General features: G+C 50.3%; 1 protein-coding gene across 1 annotated transcript in view; it reads left to right on the top strand.

Annotated features, from left to right (window-relative positions):
• Positions 1-17,500, top strand: part of cubn (cubilin (intrinsic factor-cobalamin receptor)) — a 68,890-nt gene that overhangs the window by 38,550 nt on the left and 12,840 nt on the right. The window contains exons 32-54 of the mRNA XM_035413908.1: positions 366-522; positions 1,122-1,238; positions 3,123-3,236; positions 4,582-4,710; positions 5,318-5,450; positions 5,806-6,011; positions 6,356-6,537; positions 7,626-7,818; positions 8,421-8,618; positions 8,789-8,935; positions 9,467-9,657; positions 10,247-10,415; positions 10,806-10,980; positions 11,278-11,456; positions 11,734-11,943; positions 12,527-12,667; positions 13,018-13,199; positions 13,525-13,696; positions 14,130-14,333; positions 14,764-14,913; positions 15,418-15,539; positions 16,777-17,002; positions 17,102-17,289. Coding sequence (XP_035269799.1) covers positions 366-522; positions 1,122-1,238; positions 3,123-3,236; positions 4,582-4,710; positions 5,318-5,450; positions 5,806-6,011; positions 6,356-6,537; positions 7,626-7,818; positions 8,421-8,618; positions 8,789-8,935; positions 9,467-9,657; positions 10,247-10,415; positions 10,806-10,980; positions 11,278-11,456; positions 11,734-11,943; positions 12,527-12,667; positions 13,018-13,199; positions 13,525-13,696; positions 14,130-14,333; positions 14,764-14,913; positions 15,418-15,539; positions 16,777-17,002; positions 17,102-17,289 — 3,885 coding nt within the window. The remainder of the gene's footprint in view (positions 1-365; positions 523-1,121; positions 1,239-3,122; positions 3,237-4,581; positions 4,711-5,317; positions 5,451-5,805; positions 6,012-6,355; positions 6,538-7,625; positions 7,819-8,420; positions 8,619-8,788; positions 8,936-9,466; positions 9,658-10,246; positions 10,416-10,805; positions 10,981-11,277; positions 11,457-11,733; positions 11,944-12,526; positions 12,668-13,017; positions 13,200-13,524; positions 13,697-14,129; positions 14,334-14,763; positions 14,914-15,417; positions 15,540-16,776; positions 17,003-17,101; positions 17,290-17,500) is intronic.

The raw sequence follows: 17,500 nt of genomic DNA on the forward strand, positions 1-17,500 counted from the left end.
GTTAATCTGTGCCTGTCCCAGCTTTGCCACCCTCCACCACCCCCCGCCACGCTCCAACACACACACCCTCCAACACACACAAACACACACACACACACACACACACGCACACCAGTCTAGTCAGCCTTCCCCAGTACTCCAGGAAATATGTGGTTCCATTCTTCCTTCTCTCTTTCTCTCACTGAGTCACTCTCTAATCACCCCCCCTACCCACCATCTTCTGCGGTTGGAGTTTATATTTGAGTTAAACGTCAGGATTGACAAGAAGAGGCTGTGCAATCCCATTGTGTTCTCTCACATTTATCGTTTTCTCTCGCCCTGTCTCTCTCTCTCTCCCCCCCCCCCCCCCTCCCCACTCTCCCCAGGTGTACGATGGCCCCAGTCAGGACTCTCCTCTCCTGGGACGGGTGTGCGGTTTCAGCCGGCCCGACCCCATCACCTCCACGCAGCGAAGCATCTACGTGCGCTTCCGCTCCGACTCCAGCCGTAACCACAAGGGCTTCAGCGCCCGCTTCTCCGAAGGTGGGTCCCGCGTCACATGACACAGCGCTGAGTGCTGAAGGTGGGTCCCATGTCACATGACACAGCACTGAGTGCTGAAGGTGGGTCCCATGTCACATGACACAGCACTGAGTGCTGAAGGTGGGTCCCATGTCACATGACACAGCACTGAGTGCTGAAGGTGGATCCCGTGTCAGATGAGTCAGCGCTGAGCACCCGCTTCTCTGAAGGTGGGTCCCATGTCACATGACACAGCACTGAGCGCTGAAGGTGGGTCCTGTGTCACATGACATGGTGCTGAGCACCTGCTTCTCCAAAGGTGGTTCCAAGAGGAGGGTCCCGAAAACCGCTTAGTGTTAGTTCTCTGCCCCCCTGGGGACCCAAAAATGCAGTTTCATTATTTTGAAGCTGTTATGTGGATTAAAAACGTGACTTCATAACAAGTTGCTATATTGAAACTACGACAGCAGTCCCATTCCATCAATGTTTATGCCACCACCAGTCAAATTTCACACTATGTATCACCAGCACTGTGCAAAAACCTTGTATCTCCATTTATTTATCTATTTTTTTAAAACACGTACTCAGTTATATTTTTGATGTCTTTGCCTGTTTTTCAGCTTGTGGAGCTACCATCGTCAGCGACGATGTGGGCGGAGCCATCGCGTCACCCCGTTACCCGTACACCTACCCGCCCAATCAGAACTGCAGCTGGATCATCAAGGCTCAGGAGCCATGTATGTGACATAATGGCCTCCTCCAGTCTGCTGAAAACAGAGTCCACTGTGTTACACTACTGTAATTCAGGCCTGGTCTACGTTCTTCTGAACAGAGGTTCCACTGTTGTATTGCGCAACACAGAGCCTAGTCTCTCCTGAATTGAGATTATTGGTGTTGTGCTGGTCTGGACTTTTCTGAATGGACATTTTTGCTGTTAGACTTCATCTAGCTTGGCCAATGGTTTCCTTAGTGATTCACACTGTCAGGCTGAACTAGGCTTAATTACACAGTATCCTACATTTTTTTTATCCCTGCTATAAAACTTGGTCTGGCTTGGCTTAAATTCTCCTGACTGGAGATTCCTGCTTTTTAAACTATTCTCCTGGATATAAATGAATCGAATGCTGCTGTTTTTACTGGGTCAGGCGTCTGTCTGTTTTTGATGACCACCCCTTTGTGGTCTTGAATCTGACCATTGTTCGCATGGAATGCATATGGCATGCCTGGTGTTCTGTTCGGACAAAGGCATTCTGTTTTGCTCTGTTTCCAGTTGTAAATGCCATGAACTGTGAAAGGAATCCGAAATTTAAAAGCATAGATCAAGGTTTTTTGTCTGTGAACCTCATTCAGTGATGAGTGGACACTTTCAGAAGATAGGGTTCCAAAAGGCTCCTCTATGACTCCACGGTGGAACCCTGTCCAGTTCAGAGGGTTCTTTGTCGGGATAAATATTTCAGTCTGGGAGCTTTCACACCTTTCTCACCTACCATAGAGAGTTCCATAAAGAACTAAAATGGGTTCTACGGAGACAAGCTGAGGAACCCTTTTCTTCTGAAGGGTTGATTTGGTTTTATGTTGCTTATCTGCTGAGGTCTCCCAGAACTATTAAATAAAAAAAATTTATTGATCATAAATGCAACTTCATACTGTATGTTGCCTAATTGCAGACAGACCAAAGGGATTTTATTTTTTCCTTTTGATTCTCATTTTCTGAGGCATGATCTCAAATTGACTCACATTTACATTCGTTGACCCGTAATTTCATTTAGGCTGTTTTTAAAAACCGACCGCTATTTTAACCCTTTGAAGAGTACGTTTTTTAGAAACTCAGTGTTCTAGAACTCAGTCTGCTTTCAATTACCAGTAGTGATTGTTACATTGGCATTAGAACGTTCAGTCACCAATTAGAACCTTCTAATCGTGTATTTGTGACCTTGTGCATTAAAAGGGTCAAACTGCCCCGTACAAAAGGACGCAGAGCAGAGGTGATGTCACTGTGTGTAAGTACACAGGACTGCAGGAGAGCTGGCCATCCTCCGGTCGGAATTCCGATCCCACGCAGACATTCCGGAATTCCTCCCGCTGTACTCACACACACATATTTACGCTGTGGCTCCCAGCGGTCTCTTCAGACATTGGCTTCGGGCTTTCAGTGTGCTCCCGACAGACGGTCCCCGCACTGTGTTCTGTCTGAAAACTCCCTCATGCTTTTGTCCTTGGTGAACTCTTAAAAAAAGAAAAAAAAAAGAGTTTAGAAAGATAAGTTATCAGAAACCTGCATGTGTCCCCGGGAGTCCGTTTGGATGTGGCACAGCCGACATTATTGTTAGAATATCTGATAGCTATAAAAATCTTTATCTCTACTTGAGGTGCAGTTAAAATCACTTTCAGTCCTTACCACATTACCTAACAGTTAGGTTCTTAGGTTAAAGGAGTGGGTTCCCTCGTGGAGTGTAAACCTGCAACCTCTGTACCAGATCACCTGTAGCGTGTTGAGAATATAGTGAGGCAACCATGACGTTTGTTTTCTCACTGTATAATGTAAAAATTGCAGCCGTTTTACTAACACACACACAAGAGACTAACCTGTCCTCTGCCTCCCACCTCTCCCCCTCACACAGTCAACCACGTGACCCTGTCCTTCACCGACTTCAACGTGGAGAATCGCAACGGCAACTGCTCATCCGACTTCGTGGAAATCCTGGATGGAGACAACTACCAGGCCCCTTCAGTTGGTGAGCACTGCAGGGTGCAGAGTTGCGGGCAGGTTTCTCTCAGTCAGAACAGCTGCGGTACAGGTGCAATTCAGACGGGTTTCTCTCAGTCAGAAAAGCTGCTGTACAGGTGTAATGCAGACAGGTTTCTCTCCGTCAGTAAAGATGCTGTACAGGTGTAATTCAGACAGGTTTCTCCACATTTCTCTCACTCAGAACATATACTGTACATGTATAATGCAGACATGCTTCTTAGTCAGATAGATGCTGTACAGTTGTAGACAGATCTCACATGGTATTTATGTCACAGAATAATAATGCAGAGAGGTTTCTCTCTGTCAGTAAACATGCTGTACAGGTGTAATACAGACAGGTTTCTCTCTGTCAGTAAACATGCTGTACAGGTGTAATGCAGACAGGTTTCTCTCTGTCAGTAAACATGCTGTACAGGTGTAATACAGACAGGTTTCTCTCTGTCAGTAAACATGCTGTACAGGTGTAATGCAGACAGGTTTCTCTCTGTCAGTAAACATGCTGTACAGGTGTAATGCAGACAGGTTTCTCTCTGTCAGTAAACATGCTGTACAGGTGTAATGCAGACAGGCTTCTCTCTGTCAGTAAACATTCTGTACAGGTGTAATGCAGACAGGTTTCTCTCTGTCAGTAAACATGCTGTACAGGTGTAATGCAGACAGGTTTCTCTTCTTTGAAACACGCCCCGCAGAGTTGTAAACAGATGTCCCAATGAGCTTCTCTGAACCCCCATTACAACGGCTTGCCGTTTCCATGGCAGCTGTATCGCCCGGAGTCTGTCGTCCTCTCCGGCAGTACCAAATCGCACGTCTCTCCCATTGTTCCCCCGCTCGCTGTTTCTCTTCTCCCACAATGCAACGGTGCGGTGAACGCTCACTCAGACAGTTGGCCGTCTGTGATGGGGCTGCTGCCGGAGCTGGTTAATGTGTCTGAAATCCAGATGGAGAATCTCAGTGGACTTGTGGCCAGTGGCTGGCAGCACTTGGTACAAATACACAGAGCGTTTGGCAGACTTGGCTCAAATGTGCGCTTCAAATGCTTCAGATGGCCGTGAAATTTTATAACACATCTGCCAATTTATGAAAAGGAACAATCAAATAACAAAAGAATTTTGTTCTGAATGTATTTTCTTTATAGTAACCTGCAGGAATATTACTGCTGTCTAAAGAGTGAAAGTATTTTAAGTATATATTTGACCTGGGTCTGCCACCTGTACAGTGCAAAGGTGTTTGTGGTAAATTTGGGGGTATATGCAGGTGTTTGTGGTAAATCTTGAGGGTATGTGTGAGTGTTTGTGGTAAATTTGGGGGTAAATTTTGGCTCTTTTTTTCAGGCCGGTACTGCGGGGACGAGGTCCCCCACCCCGTCACCTCCTACAGCGACGCGCTGGTCGTCAAATTCATCTCCAACCACGGCTTCTCTGCGAAGGGCTTCCGGGCCACGTACTCCGCCTCCACCTCAGGTACCGCCCCCGGGAACTGAGCCAATCACAGCCCGGGAACCGAGCCAATCACAGCCCAGAAACCAAGCCAGTCACTCCCCGGGAACTGAGCCAATCACAGCCCGGGAACCAAGCCAATCACAGCCCAGAAACCAAGCCAATCACTCCCCGGGAACCGAGCCAATCACAGCCCGAGAACCAAGCTAATCACAGCCCAAGAACTGAGCCAATTACAACCGAGGAACTGAGCCAATCACAGCCCGAGAACCAAACTAATCACAGCCCGGGAACCGAGCCAATCACAGCCCGTAAAATGACATAATCTGTTATGCCGTCTTCTGACAGCTGTTGTGTTATGTGTTATGCCAGCCTTAGGTCGAAGGGTTCAAGTGCCAAATATACTCTATCAGAGTTGATTTAGCACTGAACATTTGATCATGTAATGACTTAATTCATTTATGCAAAAATCATCTCAGCTGGACCGCTCTTGTTTGTGAACTGGGTGGAATATCATCCCACAGGCTGCAGTTTCTCAACCATGTGGACAGTTCTTTTCTAAATTATCAACCCCCCCAAAGCCCCCCCCCCTCCCCCTCCTGATTAACCCCCCCTCCTCTGGTTCCTCCAGGTTGCGGGGGAGACCTGCATATGGAGTCCGGTGCCTTCAACAGCCCAAACTTCCCAGGAGCATACCCCCCCAACGTGGAGTGCGTCTGGACCATGACCAGTTCCCCCGGCAACCGCCTCCAACTCTCCTTCATGTGAGTAAGGGTCGCCATCGGCAACTGCCTCAAACTCTACTTCTTGTTAGCGTCACGGTTCAAGTTACCTGTGCTCTGATGACTCTGGCCTCTGGCCACATGTTCGTTAAAAATTGCCAGTGGGAAAGAGCGATTTCAAGTTTAATAAGAGCATAAATGTTTGAAATGTGTATTTGATCGGGTGCTGTCTGTGTGTTCGTGCACATTTCCGTGTGTACTTCAGAAGACGTAGTAAATAGTTTTCAGGATACAGGTATCAAGTTCCGTCACCCTGGAAAAATCATCATCTCTTTTCCTTCTCATTTTTTTTTTTTTTTTTTTTTTTTTTTGGCTTCCTCTGCTTCCATGACGACAGCACCTTCCAGCTGCAGCCCAGCTCTGGGTGCAGCAGTGACTTCCTGGAGGTTCGGGAGGGGAACTCCACGGGCCACCTGGTGGGCCGGTTCTGCGGCTCCTCCCTGCCCACCAACTACACCTCTCTGGTGGGGCACGTGCTGTGGGCCAGATTCGTCTCCGACAGCTCTGTGAGCGGCGCCGGCTTCAGGGCCACTTTCTCTCACTGTGAGTCAGCCCACAGCGACATCGCCCCTACGGTTAAATTAAAGAGAAAAAAATAACTCTGCAAGTGTTAAATGGACTTCAACAGTATTATATCAATGTACATACAAATAAAAATTGATTATTGATTTAATTTTTTTAAAAGGGAAAAGTAGTCCTTGATGTTACGAATGAGCTCTGTTTTCACCTTAAAATAAAGGAAAATATTTTATTTCATGTCCTTTACAAATAGCTCAGCAGTTTGGGCTGTTATAAACCTGTTGAGATATTTATGCCTCTCTCTCTCTCCCTCTCTCTCTCTCTCTCACTCTCTCCCCCTCTCTTTATCTCTCTCTGTCTCTCTCCAGTGTACGGTAACGAGATCACGGGTGAGTCGGGGCAGATCGCATCCCCTCTTTGGCCGAGGACTTACCCCAACAACGCAGATTACCGCTGGACCATCACGGTTGCCGGCGGTTACTTCATCCGCATCCGCTTCCTGGAAATGGACATCGAGGACCTGTACGACTGCTACTATGACAACCTGAAGGTGGGTGGAGCTCCCAGCCCCTTCTCCATTTGAGAGCTCATGGCACTGCAGTGCTGTGGTCATGTGATCCTTCCTGGTCATGTGATCAGACCAGTCCCGGGTCAAATGATTACTTGAAATGCTTTTTACCACTTTAAATGGTAATGCAGTAACTTACACATTTCAAAAATAATAATCTTTTTTACACATATTATTACAGAGTTAATTTTTAAATAACTCTTTCATGGATCTGCAGGCTTTTTTCAACCTTGACCGGCAACTAAAGAGTTAAAATATTTTTGAGAAATCACTGCCCCATTAATCACCGCATTCTTAATTTAGACTTTTCTCCATGATCGTATGAGCACTCCCTTTATCACCAGCGTCATTTGGCCCTGGCAGAGGAAAAGGAAGAAAATTAAACGGAGAATAGCCGTGTCATTTTAAAAGGGAATTCACGTGGTCCCGGGTGATCAGAGGGTGTGTATGGTTTTAATCGGCCGCCCCCCCCCCCCCCCCCGCCCTTCAAGGAAGTTACAGAAATGACTCATCAGAGGCTGTACAGCCTCGTCCGTTTGTACACTCCGTTGGCATGGTTACGAGGAAACTGTATAAGAACACTGTGGGTAAAGAATTCCGCGGCATCATGACTGTTGGCATACTTCACTGTCCTCTGGCAGCAACTGGTTTTACACACACATACACACAAGCACACACACTCACACACACACACACGCAAACACACACACATGCACTCACACACACACACAGGCACATACACACAGCTCACACACATACAATCGCACATGCTGATGCCTGGACCGAAAGCATCCATTACAATGTAACTTACTTAGAAGTAATGTTAAATGCCATAGTAGGTGCAAGTGGGAGGTTGAGAATGTAGTGCTTCGAGTAGCAAATATGTGAGAATATGTGGTGGTGTAATGCAATGTCATGACATGTCAAGTGGTGTAATGTCAATGTCGTGACATGTCAAGTGGTGTAATGTCAATGTCGTGACATGTCAAGTGGTGTAATGCCTTATGTCGTGATATGTAATGTGATGCATTGTACTGTAGTTACACCGGTGACCAGCTCTGTGCTTCCAGCTGTTTGACGGGCCCAACGTCCACGCCTACCCTCTCGGGACGTTCTGCGGCCTGGCGCCCCCCCACGCGGTCCACAGCTCGGGCAGCACGGTCACCATCGAGTTCCAGTCGGACACCATCGTGGGCGGCCGGGGTTTCCTGCTGGAGTGGACCGCGGTTCAGAGCTCTGGGCCGCTGCCCACCATCGCGCCAGGTCCGTACCCCGTCTTCCCAGAATCCTCTGGCGATCGTTCCCTAGCTATCCGTTCAGTTGCGAAACAGACCTTGCCCTGAATTATATCGATATCTGTCCCTAACTTTCACTCACGGTTAAGTGTTAACATTTTTTTTTTTCATTACCGACACAGTCTGCCAATTTTGGCAGTTACTAAAAATTGTACTTTCCAAAGTGTGTAAAAAAGTAGCACTTTATTTTCCAGTCACCATTAAGGACAAAGGGCCTTTCTGTTTGATTTGAGCTTGTAATAGAGTTGCTTGTTTTAAATGTGGGCTGCTTTACATCATGTTGACTCACTATGTTGGAAAACTTCCATCAAACATAATAATGTATTTGTGTCTGTGTGTCTGTGTGTCTGTGTGTGTGTGTGTGTGTGCGCATATGTGTGTGCATGCTGGCATGCATGCGTGGTGTGTACACGCGTGCACAATGTGTATGTGTGTATGTGTGGATGTGTGTGCGTGGTGTGTACGTTCGTGTATGCGTGGTGTGTGGTGTGCGTGTATGTGTGTGTATGTGTGTGTGCGTGTGTGTGCGTGTGCATGTGTGTGTGTCTGTCTGTGTGTGTTTGTGTACAGGAGCCTGTGGGGGCGTGCTCATGCCTGGAGACACGCCCATGTTCCTCTTCTCACCTGGCTGGCCGGAGAACTATGAGCCCTACCTGGAGTGCACCTGGGTGATCCGCTCGCCTGACTCCACCGTGGAGCTCAACGTGCTCTCCGTTGACATCGAGGACGATCCCACCTGCTACTACGACGGCCTGGTCGTCAGGGACGGTAAGAGCCTCCTCTTTACTCATCCTACTCTCTTCCATCCCTCCTGCTCTTCATCACCAGTGTTTACTCACAGTCTTTGGTTCTTTTGTGTGTGTGTGTGCGTGCATGCGTGTGTTTGTGTGTGTGTGTGTGTGTGTGCACGTGTGTGTGTGTGTGTGTGTGTTGCGCAGGTGAGACTAACCTGTCCCCCCTGCTGGCTAATGTCTGTGGGAGAGAGTTACCCGGTCCGCTCCACTCCTCTGGCGACTCCATGTTCCTCCGCTTCTCCTCTGACGGCAGCGTCAGCGGGCGTGGCTTCAACGCCTCGTACTCTAAAGGTACACCCCCCCCACCCCCCCCACCCCCCGACATGAACACCCACCCCCCGAACACCTCACCCCAAACATCCTCCCTCGCCACTCCAAACATACAGCTTCAAATATCTGCCCTGGTCAGAACCTTCACTCTTTCAGTTTAATTGACTGATCGATCGCTTTAGGTGACAAAGCCATGGCCTTTGTTGATTAAATGAGTGGTTAGTCGCTGTGGGGGTTCATTTAGTTGCCAGATCCATACGTTTAGTTGACAGAGCAGTGAGTTTCATTGACAAAGTGCCAAATTGAGTTGCTATGGCTCTGAATATAATTGCCCATCAATATGTTCAATTAACAGAGCAGGGAGCTTGGTTGAGAAAGTGATGTGTTTAGTTCACACTACGCAAGGGGTTAGTTGCCAAAGTGAGAAGCTGAACATAACCGACAGGGCCTTGCTCTATTTTCGAGCTTGGTCAAAATGACGAGTTTCACATCGAGAGATCGAGTGCTTGAAGTCAGACTGACCTCTGACCTCTGACCTCTGATTGGCGGCAGGCTGTGGCGGGCTCTTCCACGCCGACAGGGGGGTGATCAGCTCCCCGAAATACCCGGAGAACTACGCCCCCAGGCTGGACTGCAGCTGGAAGGTGATGGTGACCCCCGGGTTCCGCGTGACGGTCACCTTCCAGACCCCCTTCCAGGTCCAGGGTTTCGGCACCGCCTGCAGTTCCGGAGACTACCTGGAGGTAACAAGCGACCCCCGTCCTGCAGAAACATGCACCAGCTGGGGTAGCAGAGGCAGGAACTTTGGGACTTTTCAGGACCAGGCTTGTTATGGTACCAGAGAATATGTAGTTTTTAGGTAAAAGGTGAGCACTAGGTACCCATTACGTTACATTACAGGCATTTAGCTGCCGCTTTTATCCAGAGCGACTTAAACAACATTTTACACAGAATTTACATTTTACATTTATATTGTTATGTTATGTTATGCTATGCTATGCTATGCTATGCTGTGCTGTGCTATTCTATATTATGTTATGTTGTGCTATGCTATGCTAAGCTATGCTATGTTGTGTTATGTTATGCTATGCTATGCTATGCTATACTATGCTATGCTATGCTATGCTATGTTATTGTTTTGTATGCCATGCAACATTGTGTTATGTTATGTTAATGTACGACATTGATTCTTGAAAATAGACCCTCAGACTTACAGCGGTGTTCAGGGCCCACAAACATGCTGTAGCTGTGTGAGGAAAGTGATGACGATGGAGCAATTTCGGTGATTGTCGCTGTGGCCCCCTCCCCCCCCCCCCCCCCATTGCCTTTCAGTTGAGGAACGGACCTGACGCCTCCGCCCCTTCCCTGGGGGGCCGTCTCTGTGGGGCGAGCCCCCCCTCCATCACGCAGACGACCGACAACCAGCTGTACGTGCAATTCGTCTCCGACGACTCCAACGAGAGCAGCGGCTTCAAGCTCACCTTCGAAGCACACAGCCAGGGTGAGCTCAGGCTTATTAAACTGTAATACATAGCTAATAAGGTGTAGCTATTACACAGTAATAAAGGTGTTTTAACATGGTTATAATTTGAGTATTACTCAAAAGAGCAAAACAACCTTCAGACTACTATAACTATTGTACACTGCTACTATATAGAAATATATCATTATATAGTGTTGTATAAGTTTGTATAGTAACAGTAATACTACAGAAATGAATATAACAGAGTGAAGTCTGCAGTAAATACAATGCAATGCTATCACAGCGTAATTTCAGTATGGAAATGTGTTTATAAAATTAACTCAAATTAGTGCAACAGCCATCAGGACCATATCTAGAATTGTTTGGCACCTTTGAAAGTTATGCGCTTGTTGTTATGACCTCCTGCAGCCTGTGGGGGTACCATTGAGCTGAGGGACTCAGACCCACCAGCGTACATCATGTCCCCCAACTACCCCAATAACTACCCCCAGAACATTGACTGTGTCTGGGTGCTTACTGTGCCCAACGGGGAGGCAGTGCAGCTCGACTTCGAGGATGAATTCTACATCGAGCCGTCAAACAGGTAAGAAACGATACCTGCGCACCTGAATACACTGGGCGGCAGTGTAGTATAATGGCTTAGGAGTTGGTCTTGTAACCTAATGGTTGCAGGTTCGATTCCCCGGTAGGACACTGCCGTTGTACCCTTGAGCATGGTACTTAACCTGCATTGCTCCAGTATATATCCAGCTAGATCTATGTTTTAAAAGACCAGGTGATGGTCCTGATACCTGATAGCTAGCAGCTAGCGTCAGCGCATGCGTCCGAGTCGGGCCCATTTCCCATCATGCACTGCGCTCATATTTCCCGTCTCCCTCAGCTGTCCCTATGACTACCTGGAGCTGCGCAACGGAGCCTCTTCGGACGGCAACATGATTGGCCGGTTCTGCGGAACCCAGCGGCCCTCCACCCAGCGTTCCGCCGGCAGCGTCATGATGGTCCGTTTCCGTACCGACCACAGCGTCACGCACCGCGGCTTCAAGGCCAAGTTCTCCATCGGTGAGCTACAGGGCGCCGCGCCAAACCGCCAACGTGTGCTTACGTAACACTCTGCAAGCGGGGGGCTTCTCCCAAACTGGGGTCCCAGTTTGTTGGGTTGATTTTTATATACAGTCTATATGCGTACACATGTAAAAGAACAGCACGCAACAGATTTTGACTGACACGCGGTTTTTCCCACACTTCCTGGAGACATTTGCGAAGGACACTGTTTCCTCTCTGTTAACCCGCCCCTCCCCTCCCCCCATCCCCCCATCCCCCCATCCCCACTTTTCAGCCACGTGTGGGGGCACTTACACGGGCCAAAGCGGCACCATCCACAGCCCGGGGTACCCAGACGCCAACTACCCGGACGGGTCCAACTGCGAGTGGTACCTGGAGGGGCCCACGGGCCACTACCTGACCCTCACCTACTCCGCCCTCAACCTGCAGAACTCCGTCAACTGCGCCAGCGACTACGTGGAGATCCGAGAGTACAACGCCTCAGGTGAACACAGGGGGCGCCCTCACTTCCGTTACAGTTTTAAACAGACAGACCGATAGACACACAGACAGACAGACAGACAGACAGACAGACAGGTCGACAGACATACGGACAGACCGACAGACATAAAGACAGACCGACCGACATACAGACAGACCGACAGACAGGTTAGTCAACAGATAGATATCTAGATCAGTGGTACCCTATCATGTGCAATAGAGGGTGGGGAGTATCCAGGATATCATTCCAACCAGTTACTAGACCTGCTAACTTTACTAATTAACACACCTTCAACCAGAGTGAAGGGAACTAATCAGCGATGTCAGCAGGTGCTATGATTGGTTGAATTGAAAACCTGCATACTCTCCGCCCTCTGATTGGGCACCACTGGTCTAGATAGACAAGAAATGTATGTGCTTGTTGGCTATGTCTTCAGTTGAATTCCGAAAAGTTGTTATTATGGTCCCATGTATTAGCAGAGACTATCCATATAAAAATCTTGTGGGTCTGTGGAATTTAGGCCCTGCAGTCTCATACTGACCTCGTCCATTTCCCATAATTCCTCTCCCCTATTCCATGGCCTCAGGTCGTCTTCTAGGCAAGCACTGCGGCACGAGAATGCCCTTACCCATGGATACCGGAGACAGCTTCGCCTACGTCAAGTTCGTCAGCGACAGCAGCGGCAACGCTGGCGGCTTCAGCTTGTCCTTCATGGCCAGCGTCGAAGGTGGGTGTGGGCACGCCCTCTCTGACCACGCCCCCCTCCCCCCGGCTCCACCCACGTGATCCCGCCCCTCATGTTGTCTCCTTTGACTTTAGGGTTGTTTCTGCCTCCATCTCTCTCTCTGCCTGTCTCTCTCTCCCTTCCCCTCCTCTTTCTTTTCCCCTCCCTCTCTTCCTTTCTCTCTCTCTCTCTCTCTCTCTCCTTTGCTTCCTTTTTATCTCTCTCCTTCTGCCTCTACCTCCCTCTCTCTCCCCTTCTTTTGCTCTCATTCTCCCTATCTCTCACTCTCTCTCTCTCCCTCGCTCTCTCTCACGTACTCTTTCTCTGTCTCCCTCCCTCCGTCCGTCTCTCAGAGTGTGGAGGTGACCTGAACGCAGCCTTTGGGACCATCTCCTCCCCGAACTACCCCAACCTGTACCCCCACAGCAGGGTGTGCCACTGGAGGATCAGCGTCCCGCACGGCCGCCGCGTCACCCTCACCATCAACGACCTGCGGCTGGAGGACCACGGCCGCTGCCTCTACGACTATGTGGACGTGAGAGCCCCGCCCGTTTTCTTCCTCTGTGGTTTCCTTCATCTGTGTTGAGCCAGGACCACGGTCTGGGGGCCTGTGCCACAGCCCCATTAGGCTCACCACACACGCAGAATAGTATACTCAAGAGTGTGTGTGTGTGTATGCGTGTGTGTGTGTGTGGGTGTGTGTGCGTATGTGTGAGTGAGTGTGTGTGTGTGCGTGAATGTGTACCCCGTGCTGAAGAGCAGGTCCGGTTGCTCGTGGTCCGGTGCTGTCAGATGCGGTGGTTGTCATGGCGACAGCGAGGCGGAGCCATGTTGTGATGGTGACGGGTCTGTTCCCTCAGGTGATAAACGGCCTGGCGCCCAACGCCCCTCACCTGCAGCGCTTCTGCGGCACGGTCAGCGCCGGCACGCAGGTGCGGTCCACAGGGAACACCATGACCGTGGTCTTCTCCACCGACGCCTCCGTCTCCAACGGGGGCTTCACCGCGGACTACTCCTCCGATGAGGCGGCGGGTGAGACAGCTCCGCCCCCATGGCTCCGTCCCCATAACTCCGCCCCCATGGCTCCTTCCCCATAGCGGCGGGATCGCAGCCTTAACCTCGGCTAACATTGAAACAAGAGCAATGAGTTTTCATTTAAAGAAATGTTTCACTTATTAATGCTACTCGGCAAAGACTACACAGTCTACATCAGAATAACAATAGCAAATTAATAAACGGCTGTTTCCATAGCAGTTATGAGCTGGCTGAACAGATCCATCTTGTCCTCAAACTCTGGATTTAAGATTTCAATCTGAGATGCCACAGCTGCTGTAACGAAGATCTTTTCTTAAACTCAGTTGATGGCTTTTATAGGGAGTCATCTTCCCCCATCCTATTAACACTTCCATGTCCCCACCCCCACCCCCACCCCCACCCCCACCCCCACCTGGTCACGCCCCCACAGAGTGTGGTGGTATCCTTGACGACCCCGAGGGCGGTAACTTCACCTCGCCCGGCTACGGCCTCGGCAACTACAGCAACAATCTGAACTGCGAGTGGCTGATCCGGAACCCTGGCCACGTCAACTCTTCCATCGTGGTGATCATCGAAGACCTTCACCTGGAGCACCACCAGACCTGCGAGTGGGACTACATCGAGCTGCGCATGGGTGAGCGAGCGGCCACCAGGGGGCGCTGCTGGGGGGGGCCACCACTAACATCACTTTACACTGGGGGGGCTTTGTCTGGACGCACTTAAAACTTCAAAATGTGGATGATATTCTGGAATATTGTACATTCCAAAATCAATCACTTGTTTATGACCCCTTCAGAAAAAGTATATTTGCTTTGAATGACCTGTCTGTTTGTCTGCCTGTCTGTCTGACTGTCTGTCTGTCTGTCTGCCTGCTTGCCTGCCTACCTGCATGTCTGTCTGTCTGCTTGCCTGCATATCTGCCGGTCTGTCTGCCTACATATCTGTCTGCCTGCCTGCCTGCCTGTCTGCCTGTCTGCCTGCCTGCCTGCCTGTCTGCCTGTCTGCCTGCCTGCCTGCCTGCCTGCCTGCCTGTTTGTCCGTCTGTCTGTCTGTCTGTCCTGCAGGTGACTCTGACGGGGAGCTTCTGGCCCGGTTCTGTGGCCAGACCAGGCCGTCGATCCCTGTGGTCGTGTTCACCTCCGAGCTCTGGGTGAACTTCCTGTCCGACCAGGCTGTCCGAGACCTCGGCTTCAAGGCCAAGTACAGCTTCACCGGTGAGTGAGGGCGGCGCCACGGTAACCTGACCGACACCTGTCACTCAGGACGAGACGGGTGTCGTAAATCTGGATGAAGACGTGGAAACGGCGAATCGTTTCTGCTCTCCAGTTTCGCTAAACTGGGTTTTTACATTTTTACTGTGTGGCTCTGTGTCTGGTTGGCTGTTTGTCTGTTGTTTGTCTGAATATCGCTGTAACAAAAAAAGGGGGAGGAGGTCCTCTGTGGACAAATAAATAAATAACTTTTAAACAACCGATTACCAGATGAAATGACCTGGGTGTGAATCCAAAGGATGAGTATGTAAGAGAGTAAGTGGAGGCAGTCGGAGGTAAAAACTATAATATCTGCCCTCTGCAGAAGACTAAACGGGGTCATGGGTTCTAAAATTTTGGGAACCCTTACCTTAACGGAACATCCGCAGAGTGTGGGGGTTTGGTGGGTCCTCTCTTTGGGGTGCGTGTGAGCACTGTGGGGTTGTGACGGGACGCCCTCCTCTTTAGACTGTGGGGGTCTGCAGACCGGAGAGGGGGGTGTGATCGCCAGTCCTGGTTACCCCAACAACTACCCCAGCCCCAGCCGCTGCGCCTGGCTCCTAGAGGCCCCCGAGGGCCACACCATCACAGTGAGTCTGCATGAGCTTCAGCACCTATAGACCCATCACAGTGAGTCTGCATGAGCTTCAGCACCTATAGACCCATCACACTGAGTCTGCATGAGCTTCAGCACCTATAGACCCATCACACTGAGTCTGCATGAGCTTCAGTACCTATAGACCCATCACACTGAGTCTGCATGAGCTTCAGCATCTATAGACCCATCACACTGAGTCTGCGTGAGCTTCAGCACCTATAGACCCATCACACTGAGTCTGCATGAGCTTCAGTACCTATAGACCCATCACACTGAGTCTGCATGAGCTTCAGCATCTATAGACCCATCACACTGAGTCTGCATGAGCTTCAGCACCTATAGACCTATCACACGGAGTCTGCATGAGCTTCAGCACCTATAGACCCATCACAGTGAGTCTGCGTGAGCTTCAGCACCTATAGACCCATCACAGTGAGTCTGCATGAGCTTCAGCATCTATAGACCCATCACACGGAGTCTGCATGAGCTTCAGCACCTATAGACCCATCACACGGAGTCTGCATGAGCTTCAGCACCTATAGACCCATCACACGGAGTCTGCATGAGCTTCAGCACCTATAGACCCATCACACTGAGTCTGCATGAGCTTCAGCACCTATAGACCCATCACACGGAGTCTGCATGAGCTTCAGCACCTATAGACCCATCACACGGAGTCTGCATGAGCTTCAGCACCTATAGACCCATCACAGTGAGTCTGCATGAGCTTCAGCACCTATAGACCCATCACACTGAGTCTGCATGAGCTTCAGCACCTATAGACCCATCACACTGAGTCTGCATGAGCTTCAGCACCTGTTGACCCATCACAGTGAGTCTGCATGAGCTTCAGCACCTATAGACCCATCACACTGAGTCTGCATGAGCTTCAGCACCTATAGACCCATCACAGTGAGTCTGCATGAGCTTCAGCACCTGTTGACCCATCACACTGAGTCTGCATGAGCTTCAGCACCTATAAACCCATCACACTGAGTCTGCATGAGCTTCAGCACCTATAGACCCAGCGACAGGATGGTTTTCACATGGTACATACAGCAGTGACAGGTCGATTTGGACACTGCACGTATTGCAGCGACTGGTGGGTTTGCACACAACTCATAGGGCAGTCACAGGTTGGTTTGCACATGGCACGTAGGACAGTGACAGGTGGATTTGCACACGACATGCCACATGGGACAGTCACCCCCCCCTCCTGTCCTTTGCAGCTCACCTTCACTTATTTCCAAGTGGAGCCTCACCAGCAGTGCTCCTGGGACTCGGTCACCATCATGAATGGAGGGTCCCCAGGGTCCCCTCTGATTGGCCAGTACTGCGGGGACACCTCGCCTGGAACCATCCAATCAGGGTCCAACAAGCTGGCCGTGGTGTTCCTGGCTGACCACAGCGTATCCCGGGGAGGTTTCCGGGCAACCTGGTCAGCTGACTCCTCCGGTACGGGCGCCGCATACGTGAAACACACTCGTGCCGCAAAACATTCGCGGCTGTAAAATGGTATGGGGTAGGATATCGGTGATGATTGGCTGTTTTCAGGCTGCGGAGGGGTGATCCACGCGGACAGCGGGACCATCAAATCCCCCGGGTACCCCCAGAACTTCCCCCCGAACAGTGAGTGCACCTGGCGGGTCATCGGGCACGAGGGGTACCACCTGGAGATGAGCTTCTCCAGCGACTTCCAGATCCCAGACTCCAGCGGGCAGTGCCAGGGCAGCTTCGTCAAGGTGAGGGCAGGTCCCGTTCCCCCTGGGGCCTGGAGATGTTTTATAGGGGGCAGGCCTGTTCCCTCTGGGGCCTGGAGATGTTTTATAGGGGGCAGGCCTGTTCCCTCTGGGGCGTGGAGATGTTTTATAGGGGGCAGGCCTGTTCCCCCTGGGGCCTGGAGATGTTTTACAGGGGGCAGGTCCCGTTCCCTCTGGGGCCTGGGGATGTTTT

The sequence above is a fragment of the Anguilla anguilla genome, chromosome 4 (assembly GCF_013347855.1).
Source record: "Anguilla anguilla isolate fAngAng1 chromosome 4, fAngAng1.pri, whole genome shotgun sequence".
NCBI classification, from domain to species: Eukaryota; Metazoa; Chordata; class Actinopteri; order Anguilliformes; family Anguillidae; genus Anguilla; species Anguilla anguilla.